Genomic DNA, 19,808 nt, shown 5'->3' with positions numbered 1-19,808 from the left:
TAAATGTACTGTGGTATAAACATCATAAATATAATAATTAAAGAACACCAGATATTAAACTTGACACACTAAAATGTTACATAAATTATATTTTTATACTTTTTTTTCTAAGGCTTCACATCAAGTGTCTGTCAAATTTGAGACTGAGACACACACACTGCAAGCTGCATTTAAAAGAAACAGACACAACCGTTAACAGTGGACCAGTACTTTATTAAGAAAACATTCCGTGTGTGTGTGTGTGTGTGTGTGTGTGTGTTATCTCCAGGTGCGAGTAATGTTGAGGTGCTGCAGGTGTTCAGTTATGGAGGTGTGCTGGGGGAAGGCAGACTGGCGCGCATTGCGGATGGTCTCCCAGACAAGTTTGCGGCGAGCTTGGGCGTGGCCTCTCTCCTGCTCCAGGGTCAGGTAAGGTCGGCTCAGCCAGTACTCATTCTGAGCCTCGCGCTCCAGTCGCTCCACCATGTTCCGCTTCATCTGCCAGGTGACGTGGCGTGGTCTGCGCCATTTCCCAATCCACTGTCGGCCTGGAATTCCCTTCCGCATCAGAGCCAGAGTCAGGAACATCCTGAACACAGAGACAGAACAGAGCGAGAACACCTCAATTTGTGCTCATTACAGAAAACATAAAGAAGGAAGAAATAAGAAACAGATTAGAAACAGATTCAAGAAAAGGGGCAGAGCTCCTGATGGATGGGGTTAATTTCAGAGCCAGAAAAATATAAACAGAAGCCTAAACTTCAGATTTTTTTTTTATACAAACTGTAGCTTTTTAATTGTTTTATTATGTTTATAGAGCAGTTCTACTGTAGTAGAAGAATTGTATTTCAGATAAACACTTAAGGCATTCTGTGTATCTTAAATATGCATATCCACAGTCACAACTGAGAGATTTACAGGCAGCAAACTCCGGAACTTGGAGAAAATCTATTAGACACACTGCCTGAGGAAGGCTCACTATATTACACAGGATTTCACTCATACAGCTCACAACCTGTTCATCAGAATACCATCTGGTACCAACTGTCCAAGCTTACACTGTTTTTATTTGCAGGCCATTAGACTATGAAATAGCTATGTTAAATGTCACCTTAAGCACATTATTCATTTTGCTATTATTAGACATTTCCACTGTTCCATTTTATCCGCTGCTTCTCTAAGTAAATATTGCACCCAACCACATTCCAATATTGTATCCTGATTGTTCTATTTGTATTTATTATAGTGCTTGAAAAGCAAAGCAAAAAAAATCTTACAGAAAACATCACTACAGCAAAGCAAACAGTATATGTTTCTTCTAGGCTTCTTATTATTCCCTTTTTTCCTTCTAATTGATTTTCTGCAAATAATTCCTCAAGAACGTAGAAACTTCTACATTAAACTTTGCTGTACAGGCCTTGTAAATGACAAATAAAATTTCAGAATTTTTTAACCTGGGTCCTATTTTCTCATCTTTTTGCATTCAAATTTTTACTAGGAACAAAAGCAATCAAAATCAGTCACCACAAAATGGCGATACAATGTAATCGTATGGGGCAATCATCCACGTCAAAATAAGGCACTAGTTTTTGCCACTGACAGGCTCATCGTGTTATTATAAGTGTCTGACACCATGGAAGGATCCGTACAGAGAGACACCTGTGTCTGTTTACCTCAAGGCAGCACGGTGGTGCAGTGATTAGCACTATCGACTCATAGCAAGAAGGTTCTGGGTTTGAGCCCAGAGGCCGAAAGGGGCCTTTCTGTGTGGTTTTCGCATGTTCTCCCTGTGTCTGTGTGGGTTTCCTCCAGGTGCTCCGGTTACCAGGACAGTCCAAAGACATGCGGTTAGGTTAAGATGGGGTGCACTTGGGCAAGGCACCAAACCCCCAACTGCTCCCTGGGCACTGTAGCATAGCTGCCCACTGCTTTGGGTATATGCGTGTTCTCATTGTCACACGTGTGTTCACTGCTTCAGATGGTTTAAGTGTTTCAGATGGGTTGATTTTCACTGTGCTTCGGTGTACATGTAATGAATAAAGTGTTCTTGTTCAATAACTGCAAGGAAACAGCAACACCCCATTCAGTGGATTATTATGGATTAATAGTGGATTATTCCACAGTGGTGTAGTGGTTAGCGCTGTCGCTTCAGAGCAAGAAGGTCCTGGGTTCGAGCCAAGCAGCCGGCGAGGGCCTTTCTGTGTGGAGTTTGCATATTCTCCCCGTGTCTAGACTGTGGGGGGAAACCCACACAAAGACATGCAGGTTAGGCTAATTGGTGGCTCTAAACTGACCGTAGGTATGAGTACGAGTGTGAACGGTTGTTTGTCTCTATGTGTCAGCCCTGCGATGACCTGGCGACTTGTCCAGGGTGTACCCCGTCTCTCGCCCATAGTCAGCTCCAGTTTGCCTGTGACCCTGTAGAACAGGATAAGCGGCTACAGATAATGGACGGATATTCCACAGGGGCTGTTTTCTGATGTTTACAAAAAGTCATACAGAATTCACGAAGATGAATTTCCAAAGTAATGCTTGTATGTTTCGCTGATAAGACGATACAGATGAGGCGTTTGATTTCAATGGCTGTCCCTATTTATGTGAGTCAGTAAACAGCCCCCATGTGATAATCAGCTACAGGCACTGCATCAGAGAGAAAGTTATTGTTTTATTAGTCATTTTCTACAGGTTTACTTAGTTATTGAGGTAATGATGTCAGACACTTATAATAACATGAGGAACCGGTCAGTAGTCAAAACAAGTGGTTTACTTTGATGTGGATGATTGCCCCATAGGATTATATTCTATAGCCGTTTTGCAGTTGCCAGTTATTGCATTCTAACCCTACCCCCCCAAAAAAAAAAAAATCTTGTACAAATTTGTACCCAGAAGAGATAGGAATTGAACTGGGCCCATGTTTAAAAAAAAATCACTAAGTTTCCCTTTAATCTAAGCTATTTTCATTTTTCTCAATTTATACTTCTTAAGCTATTAAAGAAAACCTCGTAAAAATTTCCCTTTGAAATGGATGGTGTAATCTTCATGACTAACATCCTATAACATTTTTAATAATAATAATACATTATTATTCTACCATTCAGTTTGTGTCACCTTCATCACTATAAAATAATACTAATAATAATCATGGAAACATTTATCGAGAAACTTTAGCTCAGTGACACAGATGAACAATAAATCAGATTATTTAAATATAACGCACCTTTAAATGAATATTCTTTCTGTGTTATGTTTTTCCTTCCTGCGGTTCAGCTAGCACACGTTAGCATCCTCTATAACCACAGCGTCCATTCCCACAATGCACCGCGCCTGCTGAGGCATCCGTGCGGCTCAGTAGCGCCCCGCGCAGGTGTGGAGGTGCAGCGCAATTATAGATCACTGCGGCTCCGAGACACAGCCACAGAATAAACATCATGACAGCGCGAAAATCCGGCTCGCGAATAGAGACAGAAATAGAGAGATGTCGCTCAGAGGGACAGTGGGACAAAATCCCCGAGCTCGTACGGCAGCTTTCTGCTAAACTCATTTCAATCGGTATGTGATTTCATACCATTAGCATGTTAGCATGTTGAGAGTCGAGATGAATGTATAAAAAAATCGTTTCTGAATTTTATATAGCAACATTTCGAGCTGTATTTGCTTTTAGGAATGTAAATGGGCTGTGTGTGTTTAATATAAGACATTTAGAAGCTCAGAGTTCATTCAGAAACACAGCTAGGTAGTTTACAGTACTTCCGGGTTTGTGACGTCATGTTATGATTGTACAGTTTGTTTCCTGAGTGAAAAATCATTTACTGGCTATAAACACTTCGTGCTTCCAGTATTAAGGCTAAAAGTGTGCTATTTAATGTGAGATTAAAGTTAAAGATCACACTGTGTGTGTGTGTGTGTGTGTGTGTGTGTGTGTGTGTGTATATGTATATAGATGATGTGGGTGAGTTGTTATTAGGTGAAATGAAGTTGCAACAGTTCCTGAAAGAGAACCCACTAAAGCAGAACTGCAGCCCCCGAACAGCTAGACCCCCGCTGACTGATGCCCGCTCGCACCTCACTAATGCCCTACAGCGAGGGAATCTCCGGGTGAGTCCCAATTCAACTACAATACACACTATACACACCTCACTAACACCTTACAGCAAGGGAACCTTCAGGTGAGTCTCAATTTAACTACAATACACACTACACCAGCGTTTCTCAACCTTTTTTCAGTCACGGCGTCCTTCAGAAGTATGCAAATTCTCAAGGCACCCCCATATAAAATATACACAGTTACGCTGACCCCGGCAGTGATGTTGTGACCTGGGAAAGGGGGCCGTGAGACAAATTTTGATGATGCATGAGGCGGCGATGATCTGCATTAGTGTAACTATCTCATCTCATCTCATTATCTCTAGCTGCTTTATCCTGTTCTACAGGGTCACAGGCAAGCTGGAGCCTATCCCAGCTGACTACGGGCGAAAGGCGGGGTACACCCTGGACAAGTCGCCAGGTCATCACAGGGCTGACACATAGACACAGACAACCATTCACACCTACGGTCAATTTAGAGTCACCAGTTAACCTAACCTGCATGTCTTTGGACTGTGGGGGAAACCGGAGCACCCGGAGGAAACCCACGCTGACACGGGGAGAACATGCAAACTCCACACAGAAAGGCCCTCGCCGGCCCCGGGGCTCGAACCCAGGACCTTCTTGCTGTGAGGTGACAGCGCTAACCACTACACCACCGTGCCGCCTAGTGTAACTGTCGTTTTTTGGAATTTTAATTCATTTTATTTATTTCAATGTTAGAATATATAATTTTTTGACGGCACCCCGGTTGAGAAAGGCTGCACTATACACACCTCACTAACACCCTACAGCAAGGGGACCTCCGGGTGAGTCTCAATTCAACTACAATACACACTCCACACACCTCACTAACACCCTACAGCGAGGGAACCTCCAGGTGAGTCTCAGTGTAGCGACAAGTGCAGTGCATTATGAGTCTATACAAGTCATGTGAATATTGTCCTTTCAGTTTGATCTGCACTCTTTAGTGAATATTGTGTGATTTGGGACACACCCTGTGGTTTGCTGGTTCAGGGTTGGAGCAAAGCTCTGTATTTGTCACTGATGGAGTGTGTGTTGTGTGACACAGCCAGAGCTGCAGCAGGAGGCCAATGTGCTGATGGGAAAATTGTGTTATGTGGAAGGTGAATACAGCGAGGCTCTTACTCACTTCAACCATGTGAACTTGGATGATATGCAGCTGAACAGTGCTCCAATTTACCGCCTAGCCATGATTGCTGAAGCCTATGCCACCAAAGGTGAGCGTGCACACATACACACACACATGCACACTATCGTGGATTCTATGATAGAAATTATTGAGTCGTGCGGTTGGTGTGTAAGCTCAGCCTGTGAGGACTGCACTAGTGGTGTTATCTCCTGCAGGTTTGTGTCTGGAGAAACTGTCTACCACCTGTCCACCATCTAGTGCTGAGCGAGATCAGGAGATCCTCACCTGCTACGAGAAGTCAGGAGATATCGCTCTGCTCTACCTACAGGAAGCTGAGAAGGTCCTTTGTTCACTTAGAAAACTAGCACACTTTAATCTGAGTGTGCACTTCACATCTCTGCCTAGATAACTTTTAACCTAGAGCCTACTGCTGCTTGTTAAGGGTGATTGGTTCACATGAGCTTTTGAAGTGTAATAATTTTAGTGTTGCTCAATGATCCTGAACTTTAGGCACTTGTCAATGTATTGATGATGATGATGATCTCTCAACACACACAGGCTCTAAGTGCTGGAATGCAGAACCGCAGTCCCAAACCTGGCCCCATCTCACAGGAACAGGAACTTGGCTTCTTTCTGGAGACGGGCCTCCAACGTGCTCACGTTATCCACTTCAAGAATGGGTGTGTATGCATTTGTGTGTGTGTGTTTTGGTTATCTACTTTAATATATTTATTATATTAAAGTCTATTTGATCACATTTTAGCATGTGGATGACTGTGAGTTGATCTGACATTTCATATTGTGTGTGTTTCAGTAATCTGACGCGAGGTGTCGGACGGTTTCGAGAGATTCTCCGTGCTGTGGAAACGAGAACCACACAGAACCTTCGTATGGTCAGTGTGTGTGTGTTTCTTTATATATGCAGTGTGTATAGCAGTTACATGTTGGTAAGGACACAGAACATGTCAGTCTGACCAAGAACCAAACAGGAGCCACGGTATGGGCAACATGCACGTATCTGCATCCTCCAGAAATCCAGGTGGCTCTGTAGGTAGGTGGAGTGGTGCCATTTTCCGGGACTCCAGGCAGCGCTGTAGACAGGTGGCATGATGCCATCCTCCAGAAATCCAGGAGGTGGAGTGGTGCCGTTCTCCGGGACTCCAGGCAGCGCTGTAGGTAGGCGGGGTGGTGCCGTTCTCTGGGACTCTGGGTGGCGCTGTAGGTCGGCAGAGCAGTATTGTCCTCTGGGACTTCAGGTGGCTCAGTGGTAGTGAAAGCTAAGTTGTGTTGTGGTGTTCTTGAATGAACCGGGGTCCACATTACCTACAGTAACCAGGTCGGAACCCTGACCTCTCATACCCCTTTTCCACCAAATCAGTTCCAGGGCTGGTTCGGGGCCGGTGCTGGTTCACAACTCGTTCAACTTGCGAGCCAGCTGAGAACCAGTTTGCTTTTCCATAGCTCGCGGTGCTAAGGGAAGCCACATCATTACGTCGCTGTATACGTCAGTTACGTCGCTACGTTTGCATAAACCTTGGCGCGAATATCGAAGCAAAAACAACACGGAAGAAGCAGCAGCAGCAACAACAACAACAATAATAATGGATGACTTCGCGTTTGTACAGCTGCTGCTTCTCGTCGCTTAAAAATGGCGATCTTTCGCGGTCTTGTTATTGTTGTTGGTCTTAACAACTCCGCCCCCCCACTGACGTAAGCGGTTCTTTCCTCTGGCCCAGCAGAGAGTTGGTGCTAGCCTGGAACCGGTTTTTCTGGCCCCAGAGCCAGTTCTTTGTCAGTGGAAACAGAAAACCCGGTTCCAAACTAAGCACTGGCCCCGAACCAGCCCTGGAACTACTTTGGTGGAAAAGGGGCATCATTGGCTCTTTTTGGGACCATCAGTGAGACAGGTTTGGTGTTTTATTTATAGTTAGAGGCTTCTGACCATTGACCTGTTTGTCCATCCTTGCTGAGCTGATCCAGGAGATGTAGGCACTAGGTGTTTGGTCAGATGAAGCTGTGGGAGTGCGGTAAGTCTCCCTCCAACACCTGTTGAATTCCAGCATACTACTAATCAGGTGTATGTGATGACATCACAGTGATGTGAATTTCTGACTAGTGAGAGTGAGAAGATGAAGCATGAAAATATCTAATGGTCAGTCCAGCAGGAGTGGACGACTGAAGCATGAGATGAAGATCATCTGATAGTGGCTGTAGTGTTGGTGGTGAACAGTCCAACTGCACCTTTGACTTGTCCTGCCAGCCAATCACCAAGGAACATTTAGACAAGGGGTGGGGCTTAGGTCCAGGTCCTGGAAGGAGGGATTGCAGGAATGACCTTTGGAGAGACGTTTCAGTCTGCAGTAGTTTATTTTCCCATGTATTAAAGTGCAGCTGTCTGTCACTATCACCTCTCTCTCTCGTTCTCTTTCTGTCTTTGTTCCTCTGTCTTACTGTCTCCCTCTGTCTGTCTGTCTGTCTGTCTGTCTGTGTTGGGGTTCACCCAGAAAGAGACCCCGATTCCTTCATGAGCCCCCTCGGATCCGAGGACGAGAATGATCAGGTCGAGAGAAACAGACAAGGGAACACCAGAGAGTTCACATGCCAGTTTATTCGCACAGTCACTTCGTCAAAGATGAAAGATTACAAACACCTTTTATAACAAATCATAATCTCTCCAAACGGCTATTGTGTCTGTCAAATGTGTGTGTGTTTGTATGTGACCTCAGAGAGGGGTGTGTGTGTGTGTGTGTGTGTGTGTGTGTGTCTATGGGAGGGTGTGAGTGAGTGACATCATTTTGATATCTGTGTCTATGTGCTAGGTCTTAATTCCATCTTAATTCCGTATGTGTGTGTGAATGAAACCTTCAATCATAAGCAAAATAATATTTCAGCAATTTCATTTACGCACGTCAAAGCGCGTGAGATGTTTTTACGACAATGTTTTAAACAAAGACTATGTTTGGTCTAACAAAGAAGTGTTCTTCTCCACTGGACGAAGGTCAGGCTACACAGGAACAGTTTAAAATCACTGCCATAGTATATGCAATAGTCCAAAATAATAAAGGATCTTAAAAAGCTCTAAAATATACTATAAGTAATATATACTATAATATATACTATAATAATATATACTATAACTATACTATAAAAATATAATATAAGAGTCTTAACTCTTTGTTCAGCAATAAGGCTACCATTACATCCAACATTAAAGTGTGTGTGGGTCGATCTGACATCAAAACAGACCTTGGCGTCGTTCAGACACATCTCTGATCAAAAATACACATGTTCCCAAACAATGTCCAGCCGAGACAGAAGGTCATTTTTAACTGAACCTTAAGTTAATCCTTAATTTTGTCACCATTTTAATAAATTACTTAATAATTAATAATAATTAATAATTACTGCCTTCTTGGTCAAGAATAATACTTATATAAACCTAACAGTCTGTCTGACTTTTTCTCTCACTGACTCTTTCTTTCTGTCCTTTTGACAATGTTTGGTCTGTGTGTGTGTGTGTGTGTGTGTGTGTGTGTGTGTGGGGGTGTTTAGACCATAGCGCGTCAGCTGGCAGAGATCCTGCTCAGAGGGATGTGTGAACAGAGTTATTGGAGTCCTTTGGAGGATCCGCCTGCACAGTCTCCACTTGATGAACCGCAGTGTACGCACACACACACCGAGTACACACTGCCCCGCCGAGCACGCATCTACTCGGGCGAGAAGTACGACATGCATGCACACACACGCAATGTGTGTTTACTGCTGTGTGTCAGAATGATTAGTGATCATCTGTGTGTGGGTTTTTTCTTTTCAGTCTGTTTTGTCCTCAAGAGAACACCGAAGAAGCTCTGCTGCTGTTACTTATTAGTGAATCTATGGTGAGTTGTGTGTGTGTGTGTGTGTGTGTGTGTGTGTGTGTGTGTGTGTGTGTGTGTGTGTGGTAAACCTGTATGGGAGAAGATTCTGTGCCAAACAGAAAAGCAGTAATCCTGTGGGGGAAGCGTGAAATGCAATACATGTACAGTATGGTTTTTCATTATTGACACAAGGTCATGCCGTGAGTACAATGAGTCCTGTGTGAGTACACTGCGAGTACAGTGGGAGTGTTATGTGAGTATTTTTAAACTCATTAACATGTTTGTTAGAGTTGAGCCGGATACTCGGCTGAAACAAGTATCCGGTACGGGTAAAGCACTTTTGCCGAGTACGAGTATTATACGAGTCAATATCTGTGCTCGGACTGAATGAAAATCCTCACACAGCGTCACAGCACCCCTCCCCTACACACACCGCTCTGCTCACTCACACAGAGAACAGCTCTCTATCTCTCCCTCAGTCACTCAGGTTCGCGGCTCTTTTCCGTTAACGTTTCGGGTTTCTTCAGCTTCAAGTTTGTTTTTATTTCAGTTTGTACTTACTTATAGCCAGTAGAGTTCTGGTAAACGTGGGTTCGTTCAGACGTGGTGCTTGGTAGAAAGCGACTCGCGTTGCGTCTCTGCCTGTCGGAGATTTTTTTCTTTCTTTTTTTAACCGTCGGTTAAAAACAGGGGGGTTTTTACTTCACGCATTGAGTGTCTGACACTTTCTTGCTGTAATTCATGTAAAAATAAAGGTAGTAGTGGTATAAGTATTACAAATTAAGCTACACACACACACACACACTCTCTCTCTCTCTCTGCCGGTCGTCGGAGTTTTTTGTTTTTTTTTAAACCGTCAGTTGGCTCTAACCAGTTTTATTTTACTTCACGCACTGAGTGTCTGACACTTTCTAGGTAATAGTGGTATAAATAATATTACAAATTAAGCTACACACACACACACACACACACACACACCTGGTGTGGAAATAAAAAAAATTAAAAAGAACCAAAAAAAAAACCACACTGATCATAAAAAAAATTAAAAGTTAAAAAAAGAAAGTTATGTTGAGTATGAAAACTCTTGTTCATTTCATTTCATAATTGCAACCGCATGTGTTGTATTCATTGTTGCAAAACTTGTTCTGTAAATAGTTCGTTTGCTATCGTGATTAAAACCATTGATCTGAAGCTCAATGCTGATGCTGTTCTGTAAATAGTTTTCTAATCAGCAATAAATATAACAATTTCTGATCAACCCATATCAATTGCATGCTTAAAATAACATACTGGTTAAAGCCCCGCCCGTTTCAAGACAACCAGACCCACTTCCGGACTAAATCCCTCACTTCCGGGTTAGGCCCCACCCACTCCGAGTACGGATACAGATACAGATAATGCTGTACTCGCTCATCCCTAATGTTTGTCATAAAGTGTGATGATTAAAGACTCGGTGCAGTAGAAATGAAGATACGGTGAGAAACTGTAAACTGTTTCTCTGACGGCGCCTCTTGCGTAATGACGCGTTTAGGAACCTCTCCCGATTACAGCCACATCCCCAAGTGCAGGTTACAGCTGTATTAGACAATGATCACATTTCATTGTCACACGACTGCAGCACACATCCAGGTGAAATGCACTGCAGCAGGAATTGCATTCATTTCTGACACGAAGTCAGTGTTTTGTTCAAACTCCTGCTAATCATTTTTCACTGCCAGTGTAAACAGTGAAGGTTTTTCTTTTCAGTGTGTGAGAAATGAAAAACGATATTGTCCGTGTGTTGCTTTTTTTTTTTTCCCCCATCTTCCTCCCAACGTGAGTGCTTTTCTCTCTGGTATGAAGTCTTCTACGTAAATCTGTTCACAAGAGTGAAACGAAACATTAGCATTGTGGTGGTTCCTGTTTATTATCTGCTGTTTGTTTTTATCTATATGAGTCACTCTGATGTGTGTCATATGTCACTCTGCCTGGAACACTCATGCCTGTACATGTGTGGAGCTGTAGTGTGTGTGTCTGTGGTCACTGGCTGTGAAGCTGTAACCTTCAGCTTCTGCGCCCTGGGCTCCAACCTTCTGCAGCTCCTTTGTTGTGTGCTGTTGCAACTCAGACAAGGTGTGTGTGTTTGTATGTGTGCACACACATGCATACTTGCAGGCTAACAGAGATGCAGTGTTGAGTCGTATACCTGAGCACAGTGCTGATCGGGTGTTGAGTCTCCAGAGTGCATCTGTAGTGTATGACCTGCTCACCATCGCTCTGGGACGACGTGGTCAGTATGAGATGCTCTCTGAGGTAAGGCCCCGCCTTTTATCACTATGGCAACACGTCAGTCCCACCTACCAGGCCACAACACTTCACTGTTGTTTTTATTCAGACTTAAACAACACACCTTTGTGAAACTGTGAGATACAGGATTTTGTGTGTTTCAGTGCTTGGAGAGAGCGATGAAGTTTGCGTTTGAGGAGTTCCACCTGTGGTACCAGTTGGCGCTCTCGCTGATGGCAGCAGGAAAGGTGAGTCTGATTCTGGCTGTGTTCTAAACACTACAGTGTATTATAGGTTACAAACACGCACAAGATGAACAATCAAACTAGACTGTATTTGCGCAGAGAAGATGCAAAGTGTGCTTGCTGAGCTGTAGCAGAACAGCAATCATGCTAGCATGTTAAAAGCTAGCATGCCAACATGCTAATGCCAACATGCTAACAACTAGCATGCTAACAGTTAGCATACTAACATGTTAACAGTTAGCATACTAACATGCTAACAGCTAGCATTATTATAATAATAATAATAATAAGTTGAATTTATATAGCGCCTTTCAAGAAACCCAAGGACGCTTTACAATTATAAACAAAGAAAAAAATAAATAAATAAAAAATAAAGGAAAAAATAATAATAAAATAATAAATAAAATGAATAAATAATAAAAAGTAAAAAGTCCACCAAGTAGGGGTCAGGATGTAATTCCAGTGGTGTAGCAGCCACAGTCCCACCAAAAGGCGCACGAAAACGAGTCCCACATCTCCAGCACAGCCGCCGTGACGCCGTCAGCAACATCGCTCAACACCACGCCGTGGATCCACAAAGCGAGCAGAGAAGCTCCGCCACACAGAGCGCTGGTGTGTCCCAAACCGCCTGCACAGCCGCCGTGACGCCACCAAGCAACATCGCTCGGAACATCACGCCAAGCATTAAAGCGCAGAGCGCTGGACAACCACGATGTAAAATGAGCAATGAGCTCACTGCAGTCCACAGCTGGGAGCACAGGCATCACCCACAGCGACCCAAAGCCTGGAGGGAAACCAACACCCAAAACTGGGTCCGGAGCTACACCACAACCGGCGGACAAAACACTCAAACATCAAACTACACAAACACACAGAAAAAAAATGAAAATTGAAAAAGAAAGAAAATAAAATTAAAAAAGCTCTGGTGAGAAGCGGCAGCCAGAATGCGCACGACGTACTCTCAACCGGAAACGGAAACGAAAAAAAAAGATTAACATGCTATTTGTTAAAATTCTAACACTTTAAGGCTAATATGCTGACAGCTATCATGCTAACAGCTAACAGGCTAACATGCTAATGGCTAGTATGTTAACTTTTAGCATGCTAACACACTGAGGGTGACATGCTAACAGTTAGCATGCTAACATGCTCAGGTGAACTCGCTAACAGCAAACATGCGAACTCTGCATGCTACCATGCTAATCCTAACATGTTAACAGCTCTCATGATGACATGCTAATGGTGAACATGCTAACAACTCGCGAGCTAACAGCAGGCATGATATCGTAATGGGTAACATGCTAACAGCTAGCATGGTAACACGTGAATGCTTATATGCTAATTGCTATCGTGTGTGTGTGTGTAAGTATTCCTAATAAAGTGGCCATTGAGTTGAAGTTGATTTGCTGTCAAAGTCTCAAATGAGCAGATCCTTGCCAAATGCATCATCACCTATGGGGGAAGGGAGGAATGACTCAGTCAAGCTTCCATTGATTAGCGGCAAAATGGAGAAAAAATGGACGGATGAAAGGCAAGACAAAGACAAGTGCGGGTCAGAACCGATATCATGTGTGTGATGGGTGATTTGGCCTGAGGTGCCGTATGAAGTTTGGTGGATGTGTGGTGAAGTGTTACTGAGCAAAACTCCATTCATTTGAATGGGGCCAAAAATCAATGGAAGCCTATGGAGGTAAAAAGAGATGTGTGAAAACCAAGGAAAAGACGAGTGCAGGTCTCAGATGAGGGGATGGATCTGTGCGGGGACTTGGCCTGAGGCATCAAGTGAAGTTTCTTGAAGTTTGGTCACTTGGTTAAAAAAATTGATGGAGAGTGAAAGTTTTTCTCCTGAAACAGCATTCATTTTCAATTGGGCCAAAAATCAATGCAAGCCTATGGAGGAAAAAGGGATGAGCAAAAAGAAAGGAAAAATATGAGTGTGGGTCAGAACTGATTGCATGTATGTGTCGGGGGAGTTGGCCTGAAGTATCACATGAGGTTTGGTGCATCTGCGATGGAGCATGTCCGAGTAGGACAATTCGATTCATGAGCCCTATTCGTTCTCTATGGGGAAAAAAACAAAAGAAAAACGACAAGAACAAGAGAACGGGCATGTTGATCCAAAAGCTGTATACAAGCACGCTACACCACTTCGGGCCAGTCGTCTCAGAGTTGGAACGGTGTCTCTATCTCGAACACCCTAGGAGGAGTAGTGGATCCAAAAAACGTGTCGGAATAAGGCAGAATAAGACAGCTGCTGTGTGCTTGAGCAAGCACACTAATAAATACCATCAAGAACAATGTGCGTTTCCCAGTATTTGTGACTCTGTGTGTGTGTGTGTGTGTGTATACGTACAGTCTGCGCGGGCAGTGAAGGTGTTGAAGGAGTGTATGCGTCTGAAGCCGGATGATGCCACTATCCCTCTGCTCGCTGTGAAGCTGTGTATAGGAAACCTGCACTGGGTCAGTCCCAAATAACTCCCTGTTCACTACATAGTACACTAATGTAGGGAGGAGAATGATTGACATTTTGTGTGTGTGTGTGTGTGTGTGTGTGTGTGTAGCTAGATGAGGGTGAGTGTTTTGCTCAAATGGTTATAGACATGCAGGATAAAGCAGCAGAGTTCAGGGCAAAGGGTTACCTCGCACTCGGCCTCGTCTATAGCCTCAAAGCTACGGATGGTGAGCACACACACACGCACAAAACCAACCATAATTCACAACAAACCTGTCTCAGCTGATCCTTAATTGTGTGTGTCTTTGCAGCTTCTCTGAGGGGTGTACAGGAAGAGTATCAGAAGAAAGCTCTGGGAGCATTTCAGAGGTGCTGATGCTTTTACACTCTCGTTACACACTCACTATTACAAGCTTATTTATTTAACAATGAAGTCATTAATACGACAGAATGGTGGAGTAGTGAATTAGTATTTTAATGTCGAAAAAGTGTGGATAATGCAGTGTGAGTGTGTAGCCTATGTAGGAAATTGGGTGTGTGCCATGGTGAACTAATATTTGTGTGCGTGCGTGTGTGTGTGTCAGAGCTCAGTCTCTTGCTCCTACAGATCACCTGGCTGTGTTCTACCTGGCTCTGCAGCTTGCAGTGTCTCGCCAGGTAATGTGTGTGTGTGTGTGTGCGCGCGCGCGTGCGTGTGTGCATGCATTATCTACCAGTTTGGACATGGAACAAGTTTTGAAGAGAAATTGTTGCTCTGTGTGTGTGTGTGTGTTAGATCCCCGAGGCATTGGGGTATGTGCGACAGGCTCTCCAGCTGCAGGGGGATGATGTTCACTCACTACACCTCCTGGCTCTGCTGCTGTCTGCTCAGAAGCACTACCACGATGCCCTTAACATCATCGAGATGGCCCTTAGTGAATACCCTGAGAACTTCATGTGAGACACACACACACACACACACGTTTGTCTCACTATCCTTGTGAAGACCTTCCATTGATATCATTGCAGTTAATAAATGCTCTGCCTGCACCTAACCTTAACCTCAGGGATGAAAAGGAACTTTTTGGCTCTTTAATTTTTTTTCAGTTTCCTTGTGGGGACCATCTGAATGTCCCCACAAGGTTGAAATTGTCCGATTTTACTATCCTTGTGAGGACATTTGGTCCTCAGTAGTATATAAAACACACACACACACGATTACATGTGTGCATACCGATGCTGTGGCAGCATGAGTGTCCTTGTTCTCACACACACACACACACACACACACACACACCCCTGTGTACCATTTATACATCTGCAGGTAACAGCTGTGTCCACTAGAGGGCAGAACAGAACTTAAACATCTGTAACATCCCTATCCACTAGGTTTCCACGGTGACCTGTAAAGTAAGTGTGTGTGTGTGTGTGTGTTCAGGTTGCTCTTCACAAAGGTGAAGTTGGAGACTTTGTGTCGTGGGCCTGAAGAAGCTCTGCTTACCTGTAAACACATGCTGCAGATCTGGAAGTCCTGCTACAACCTTACCAACCCCAGGTGTGTTACTCTGTCATACACACACAAAGTCGGCCAACTAAATAAGCATGGTTACGTGATCAGGTGATGACGCAGAAAGTGTGTGTGCGCGCGCAGTGATTCAGGGCGGGGCAGCAGTCTTTTGGACAGGGCTGTGGCTGATCGGAGGCAACTGAACACTGTCACACTCCCAGACTTCAGTGACCCAGAGACAGGTATGTATATACACACACACACACACACACACTGGCAGTTTGAAGTTTGTCATTCAGTATGAGACAGCGCCCCCCTGTGATTAAACACTGTTCAGTGTTTATTTTTCACTGGTGTTCTTTACATTAATAGAAGTGCACATGGTTGTTATACTCTCCCTCAGTCTTAGGTGTGAGTGAGTCATTGTGCTCTCACTGTTATATGGCCTGTTTGTTTGTTTTAGTTCAGTTATTCCTTCTATCTTATGAGTTTAATTTATTTCCTGTGACATGTGTGTTTTATTCCTAGCTTCTGCCTCCTCCTCCTCCTCACTGATGTCACAGCCTTCATCTCCATCTACTCCATCTCCTTTTTTTCCTCTCTCATCCTTCTATCATACTTCTCCTCTGCCCCGGAGTGACCCTGCTGGCCATGTTTTCTGTGACCACTTCCCCCGCCAACGCCTGTCCTCTGCTAGTAACACACTGTGCATGTGTGTGTGTTTGCACTCGCGCACGCACGCAAGTGCATGTAGAGGATGTTCCTCACTCTTCCTGTGTGTGTGTTACCTGTGCTTGTGCTCGCAATAAGCATTGCAGCTCACTTTAGTAACTTATTCTTTCAAACTACCAGTCTGAAGTACATTTGCATGATTTGATTCACTCACCTTATAGACTTGATTCTCTGAACTTCCTGAGTAGCACAAACAGTGCTAGATTTGATTCAGATGATTCACTATAACCTAGCTGTTTCCAAAATACTACTTTTTAATATCTAAGGAGCCGGTCTGAGAAATGCTTTCGCCTATGCCGTAACGTACTGCTGCATTTAGAAACCAACATACTCCAGTGCAATGCATTATGGGATATGTATATTGTAGAACATATACACACACTACTTTCAAACATCAGGTGGATGAAGTGTATCAGGAAGCAGTGTTAGATATAAAAGTTCAATTCAGCCCAGACTCTCAGCAGAACCTCAGTAGACAGAGACTCATTTTACTCAAACTCCTCCATTTTTTTGAGTGACTTGAACTGTGTTAATTCATTTGACACACCATAACCATTTGATTTAAATTCTTCACACTACTCATTCAAGTGATGTTAACTCTGCTAAACATTGTCAGTTGGTTCTGATTGATATGATTTACCATAATAACATAATTTGATTCTTTGATTTGCTTGCAGATCAATTCTTCCGATTCATATAAAATTAATGAATTGTTTGGAAGTCAGTCTTTCAAACACTGTGTGTGTGTGTGTGTCCCCCTCAGGCTCAGTGCATGCTCCATCAGTAGCAGCATCGCGAGTGGAGCAGGCTCTGTCTGAAGCTTCTTCTCTGCAGAGCAGCACCCCTAAACATGGACCCCTGCACCCCTGGATGACCCTCGCTCAGATCTGGCTACATGCAGGTACACACACACACACACACACACACACACACACAGAGGCATCAGAGCCAATGAATGTTAAGTTGACCAAGTCTACCAAACGTGGTGATGATTTTATTTGGTGTGTGTAGCGGAGGTGTATATTGGGATGATGAAGCCGGCCGAAGCAATGGCATGCACTCAGGAGGCAGCGAGTCTGTTCCCGACATCCCATAACGTCCTGTTCATGAAGGGCCAAGTGGCCGAGCTTAGAGGAAACTTGGAGGATGCTAAGCGCTGCTATGAGGAAGCTCTGGCTATAAGTCCCGCCCACATCCGCAGCATGCAGAGACTGGTGAGACATCTGTGGTCTGATTGGTTGACGTAACAACCCTCAGCTTAATCATCACTTTCAGAGCAGGGACCCCAATTAGGTAAATAACGTGTGTGTGTGTGTGTGTGTAGGGCGGTGTTCTGTACCAGCTCCAGAGGTTCTCATTAGCAGAGAAGGTTCTGTGTGAAGCCGTACAGCTGTGTTCCTCGTCTCACTCAGGCTGGCACAGTCTCGCTGAAGTGCTGCAGGCTCAGGGCAACATGGCTGCAGCTTCTGAGTGCTTCCTCACTGCATTGCAGCTGGAGGCCAGCAATCCCATTATGCCTTTCACCATCCTGCCCCGTGCACTCTGATGTGTGTACATGCACCCCCCCCAACCACCACCACCTTTGAACACTCCTGTACAGTGTTAGTTCTCTCTGTCTATTGAAGCTCCTAAATATATTGTGTTCATGTGAAAGTGCTGTTCTGTATAACCCTAAAAAACACACAGTTACTAATCCCTGATGCATGTGTGAGGCACTGTTTATTCATGAATATTCATGTTTTGTAAATATGAACTATATATAATAAATATTTAAACACACAGGTCCTGGATGTATAAAGGTCATTAAGTTTGATGGGTGCCAGTATTAATGAACTTCTGCATCATGTTCATGATATGACCATAATACTCTATAAAAGAGTTCAGATACATTTTTGCTCTCTCTCTGGTCTCTTTGTGTGAAATGTTGAGTTTCACTCAGTGCGCACACACCCAAATGCTTATTAAATGTGTCTAAAATCAGGGCCATGAGAAGACGGCTGTCCTCATATACAGTGTCTTGCAAAAGTATTCATCCCCCTTGGTGTTTGTCCTGTTTTGTTCCATTACAAGATGAAGTTCAAATGGATTTTTGGAGGGTTAGCACCATTTTATTTACACAACATGCCTACAACTTTTTAAAGGTGCAAATTGTTGTTTTATTGTGACACAAACAATAAGATGAACAAAAAAAACCAGAAATCTGGAGTGTGCGTAGGTATTCACCCCCTTTCGTATGAAACCCCTAAATAAGAGCTGGTCCAACCAATTCACTTCATGAGTCACATAATTTAATTGATTTAAGATCCACCTGTGTGCAATCAGTGTCACATGATCTGTCACATGATGTCTGTATAAATCAACCTGTACTGGAAGGACCCTGACTCCAGGGGTGATTCTAGCATCTGATCTTTGGGGGTGCTTAGCCCCCAGAGCTGACAGAGGCACCTGGCTTGAACGACAGTGTTTCCATGTTTATTCCGCATTTAGACTAGACTTAACTAGACAAGAAGACTAGACTTATGCAATGTTTTAACAGAAGCTGACCCAATAAACTATGATATCTACACATTTACAACCACAAAGTATCTCGATATGGATGATAAATGTCGTTTTTATCATTCTGTTCATAGACCAAGGAACATCAATATTGCATTATGCATATTATTGTGTTGTGTTTAACAATTGTAACTCCAGTCCATACCTTCACATCTCGCTATGCCAGTAATACTCAGGTGCTACTTCGAGTTCCTCATCGGCATGGAATCCAGTTAAAAAAACCACCATGTCATAGCAAGCACTCGCGCAGACAGGCAACCCAATCAGAGGGGACGCAAGGAGGAGAGGTATTTTACTGGTCATAGAACTATCACGTAACAGGTGAATTCAAGAACACACACACGCCCGCGCACACATTCATTGCGCAGTGCACAAGGGCACTTATTTCTGAAAATTACGTCCAAAAGCAGTGTTTTTGAGGGTGCTGAGCTAGGGGGTGCTGAGCTCATTTTTGGGGGTGCTTGAGCACCCCCAAAAATAGGCTAAACACGCCCCTGCCTGACTCTGCAACACTACTAAGCAAGCAACATGAAAACCAAGGAGCCTCCAAACAGGTCAGAGACAAAGTTGTGAAGAAGTGTGGATCAGGGTTGGATGATAAAAAATATCCCAAACTTTGAATATCCCAGGGAGCACCATTAAATCCATTATGACAAAATGGAAAGAATATGGCACCACTACAAACCTGACAAGAGAAGGCCGCCAATCAAAACTCACAGACCGGGCAAGGAGGACATTAATCAGAGATGCAACAAAGACACCAAGGAGAACACCGAAGGAGCTGCAAAGATCCACAGCAGAGATAGGAGTATCTGTCCATAGGACCACTTTAAGCCATATACTCCACAGAGCAGGGCTTTATGGAAGAGTGTCCAGAAGAAAGTCATTACTTAAGAAAACACGTTTAGAGTTTCCCCAACAGCATGTGGCAGACTCCCCAAACACATGGAAGGAGATTCTCTGGTCAAACGAGACTAAAATTGATCTCTTTGGCCATCAT

General features: G+C 43.8%; 2 protein-coding genes across 4 annotated transcripts; one reads left to right on the top strand and one right to left on the bottom strand.

Moving 5' to 3' along the window:
- Nucleotides 1-192: 192 nt before the first annotated feature.
- Nucleotides 193-3,306, bottom strand: mrpl57 (mitochondrial ribosomal protein L57). The gene is made up of 2 exons (XM_060933857.1): nucleotides 3,197-3,306; nucleotides 193-568 (listed from the first exon to the last, which is right to left on the bottom strand). The coding sequence occupies exon 2, from the start codon at nucleotides 565-567 to the stop codon at nucleotides 259-261; it is 309 nt and encodes a 102-aa protein (XP_060789840.1). The 5' UTR covers nucleotide 568; nucleotides 3,197-3,306; the 3' UTR covers nucleotides 193-258.
- A 21-nt stretch (nucleotides 3,307-3,327) lies between these two features.
- ttc7b (tetratricopeptide repeat domain 7B) lies at nucleotides 3,328-18,141 on the top strand. 3 transcript variants are annotated; one of them, XM_060933856.1, is made up of 21 exons: nucleotides 3,328-3,528; nucleotides 3,920-4,074; nucleotides 5,135-5,303; nucleotides 5,431-5,555; nucleotides 5,774-5,895; nucleotides 6,030-6,108; nucleotides 8,768-8,937; nucleotides 9,030-9,093; nucleotides 11,227-11,364; nucleotides 11,502-11,585; nucleotides 13,938-14,042; nucleotides 14,144-14,261; nucleotides 14,346-14,403; nucleotides 14,619-14,691; nucleotides 14,810-14,970; nucleotides 15,452-15,568; nucleotides 15,665-15,762; nucleotides 16,049-16,216; nucleotides 17,016-17,153; nucleotides 17,264-17,466; nucleotides 17,577-18,141. In XM_060933856.1, the coding sequence occupies exons 1-21, from the start codon at nucleotides 3,408-3,410 to the stop codon at nucleotides 17,796-17,798; spliced, it is 2,688 nt and encodes an 895-aa protein (XP_060789839.1). In that variant the 5' UTR covers nucleotides 3,328-3,407; the 3' UTR covers nucleotides 17,799-18,141. The 3 variants fall into 3 exon arrangements, with proteins under 3 accessions (XP_060789839.1, XP_060789838.1, XP_060789837.1); XM_060933854.1 differs by lacking the exon at nucleotides 16,049-16,216 and having other exon boundaries at nucleotides 3,329-3,528; XM_060933855.1 differs by lacking the exons at nucleotides 17,016-17,153; nucleotides 17,264-17,466; nucleotides 17,577-18,141 and having other exon boundaries at nucleotides 16,049-17,009.
- Nucleotides 18,142-19,808: the final 1,667 nt, after the last annotated feature.

This window comes from Neoarius graeffei, chromosome 11 (genome assembly GCF_027579695.1).
Source record: "Neoarius graeffei isolate fNeoGra1 chromosome 11, fNeoGra1.pri, whole genome shotgun sequence".
Lineage (NCBI taxonomy): Eukaryota > Metazoa > Chordata > Actinopteri > Siluriformes > Ariidae > Neoarius > Neoarius graeffei.
This window is presented reverse-complemented; position numbering and strand designations above follow the sequence as displayed.

Coding starts and splice junctions, on each gene's coding strand:
- ttc7b (XM_060933856.1), top strand. CDS start 3,408: ATGACAGCGCGAAAATCCGGCTCGCGAATAGAGACAGAAATAGAGAGA. Junction 14,043..14,143: donor GTATAGGAAACCTGCACTGG/GTCAGTCCCAAA, acceptor GTGTGTGTGTAG/CTAGATGAGGGTGAGTGTTT. Junction 14,692..14,809: donor AGCTTGCAGTGTCTCGCCAG/GTAATGTGTGTG, acceptor TGTGTGTGTTAG/ATCCCCGAGGCATTGGGGTA.
- mrpl57 (XM_060933857.1), bottom strand. CDS start 567: ATGTTCCTGACTCTGGCTCTGATGCGGAAGGGAATTCCAGGCCGACAG.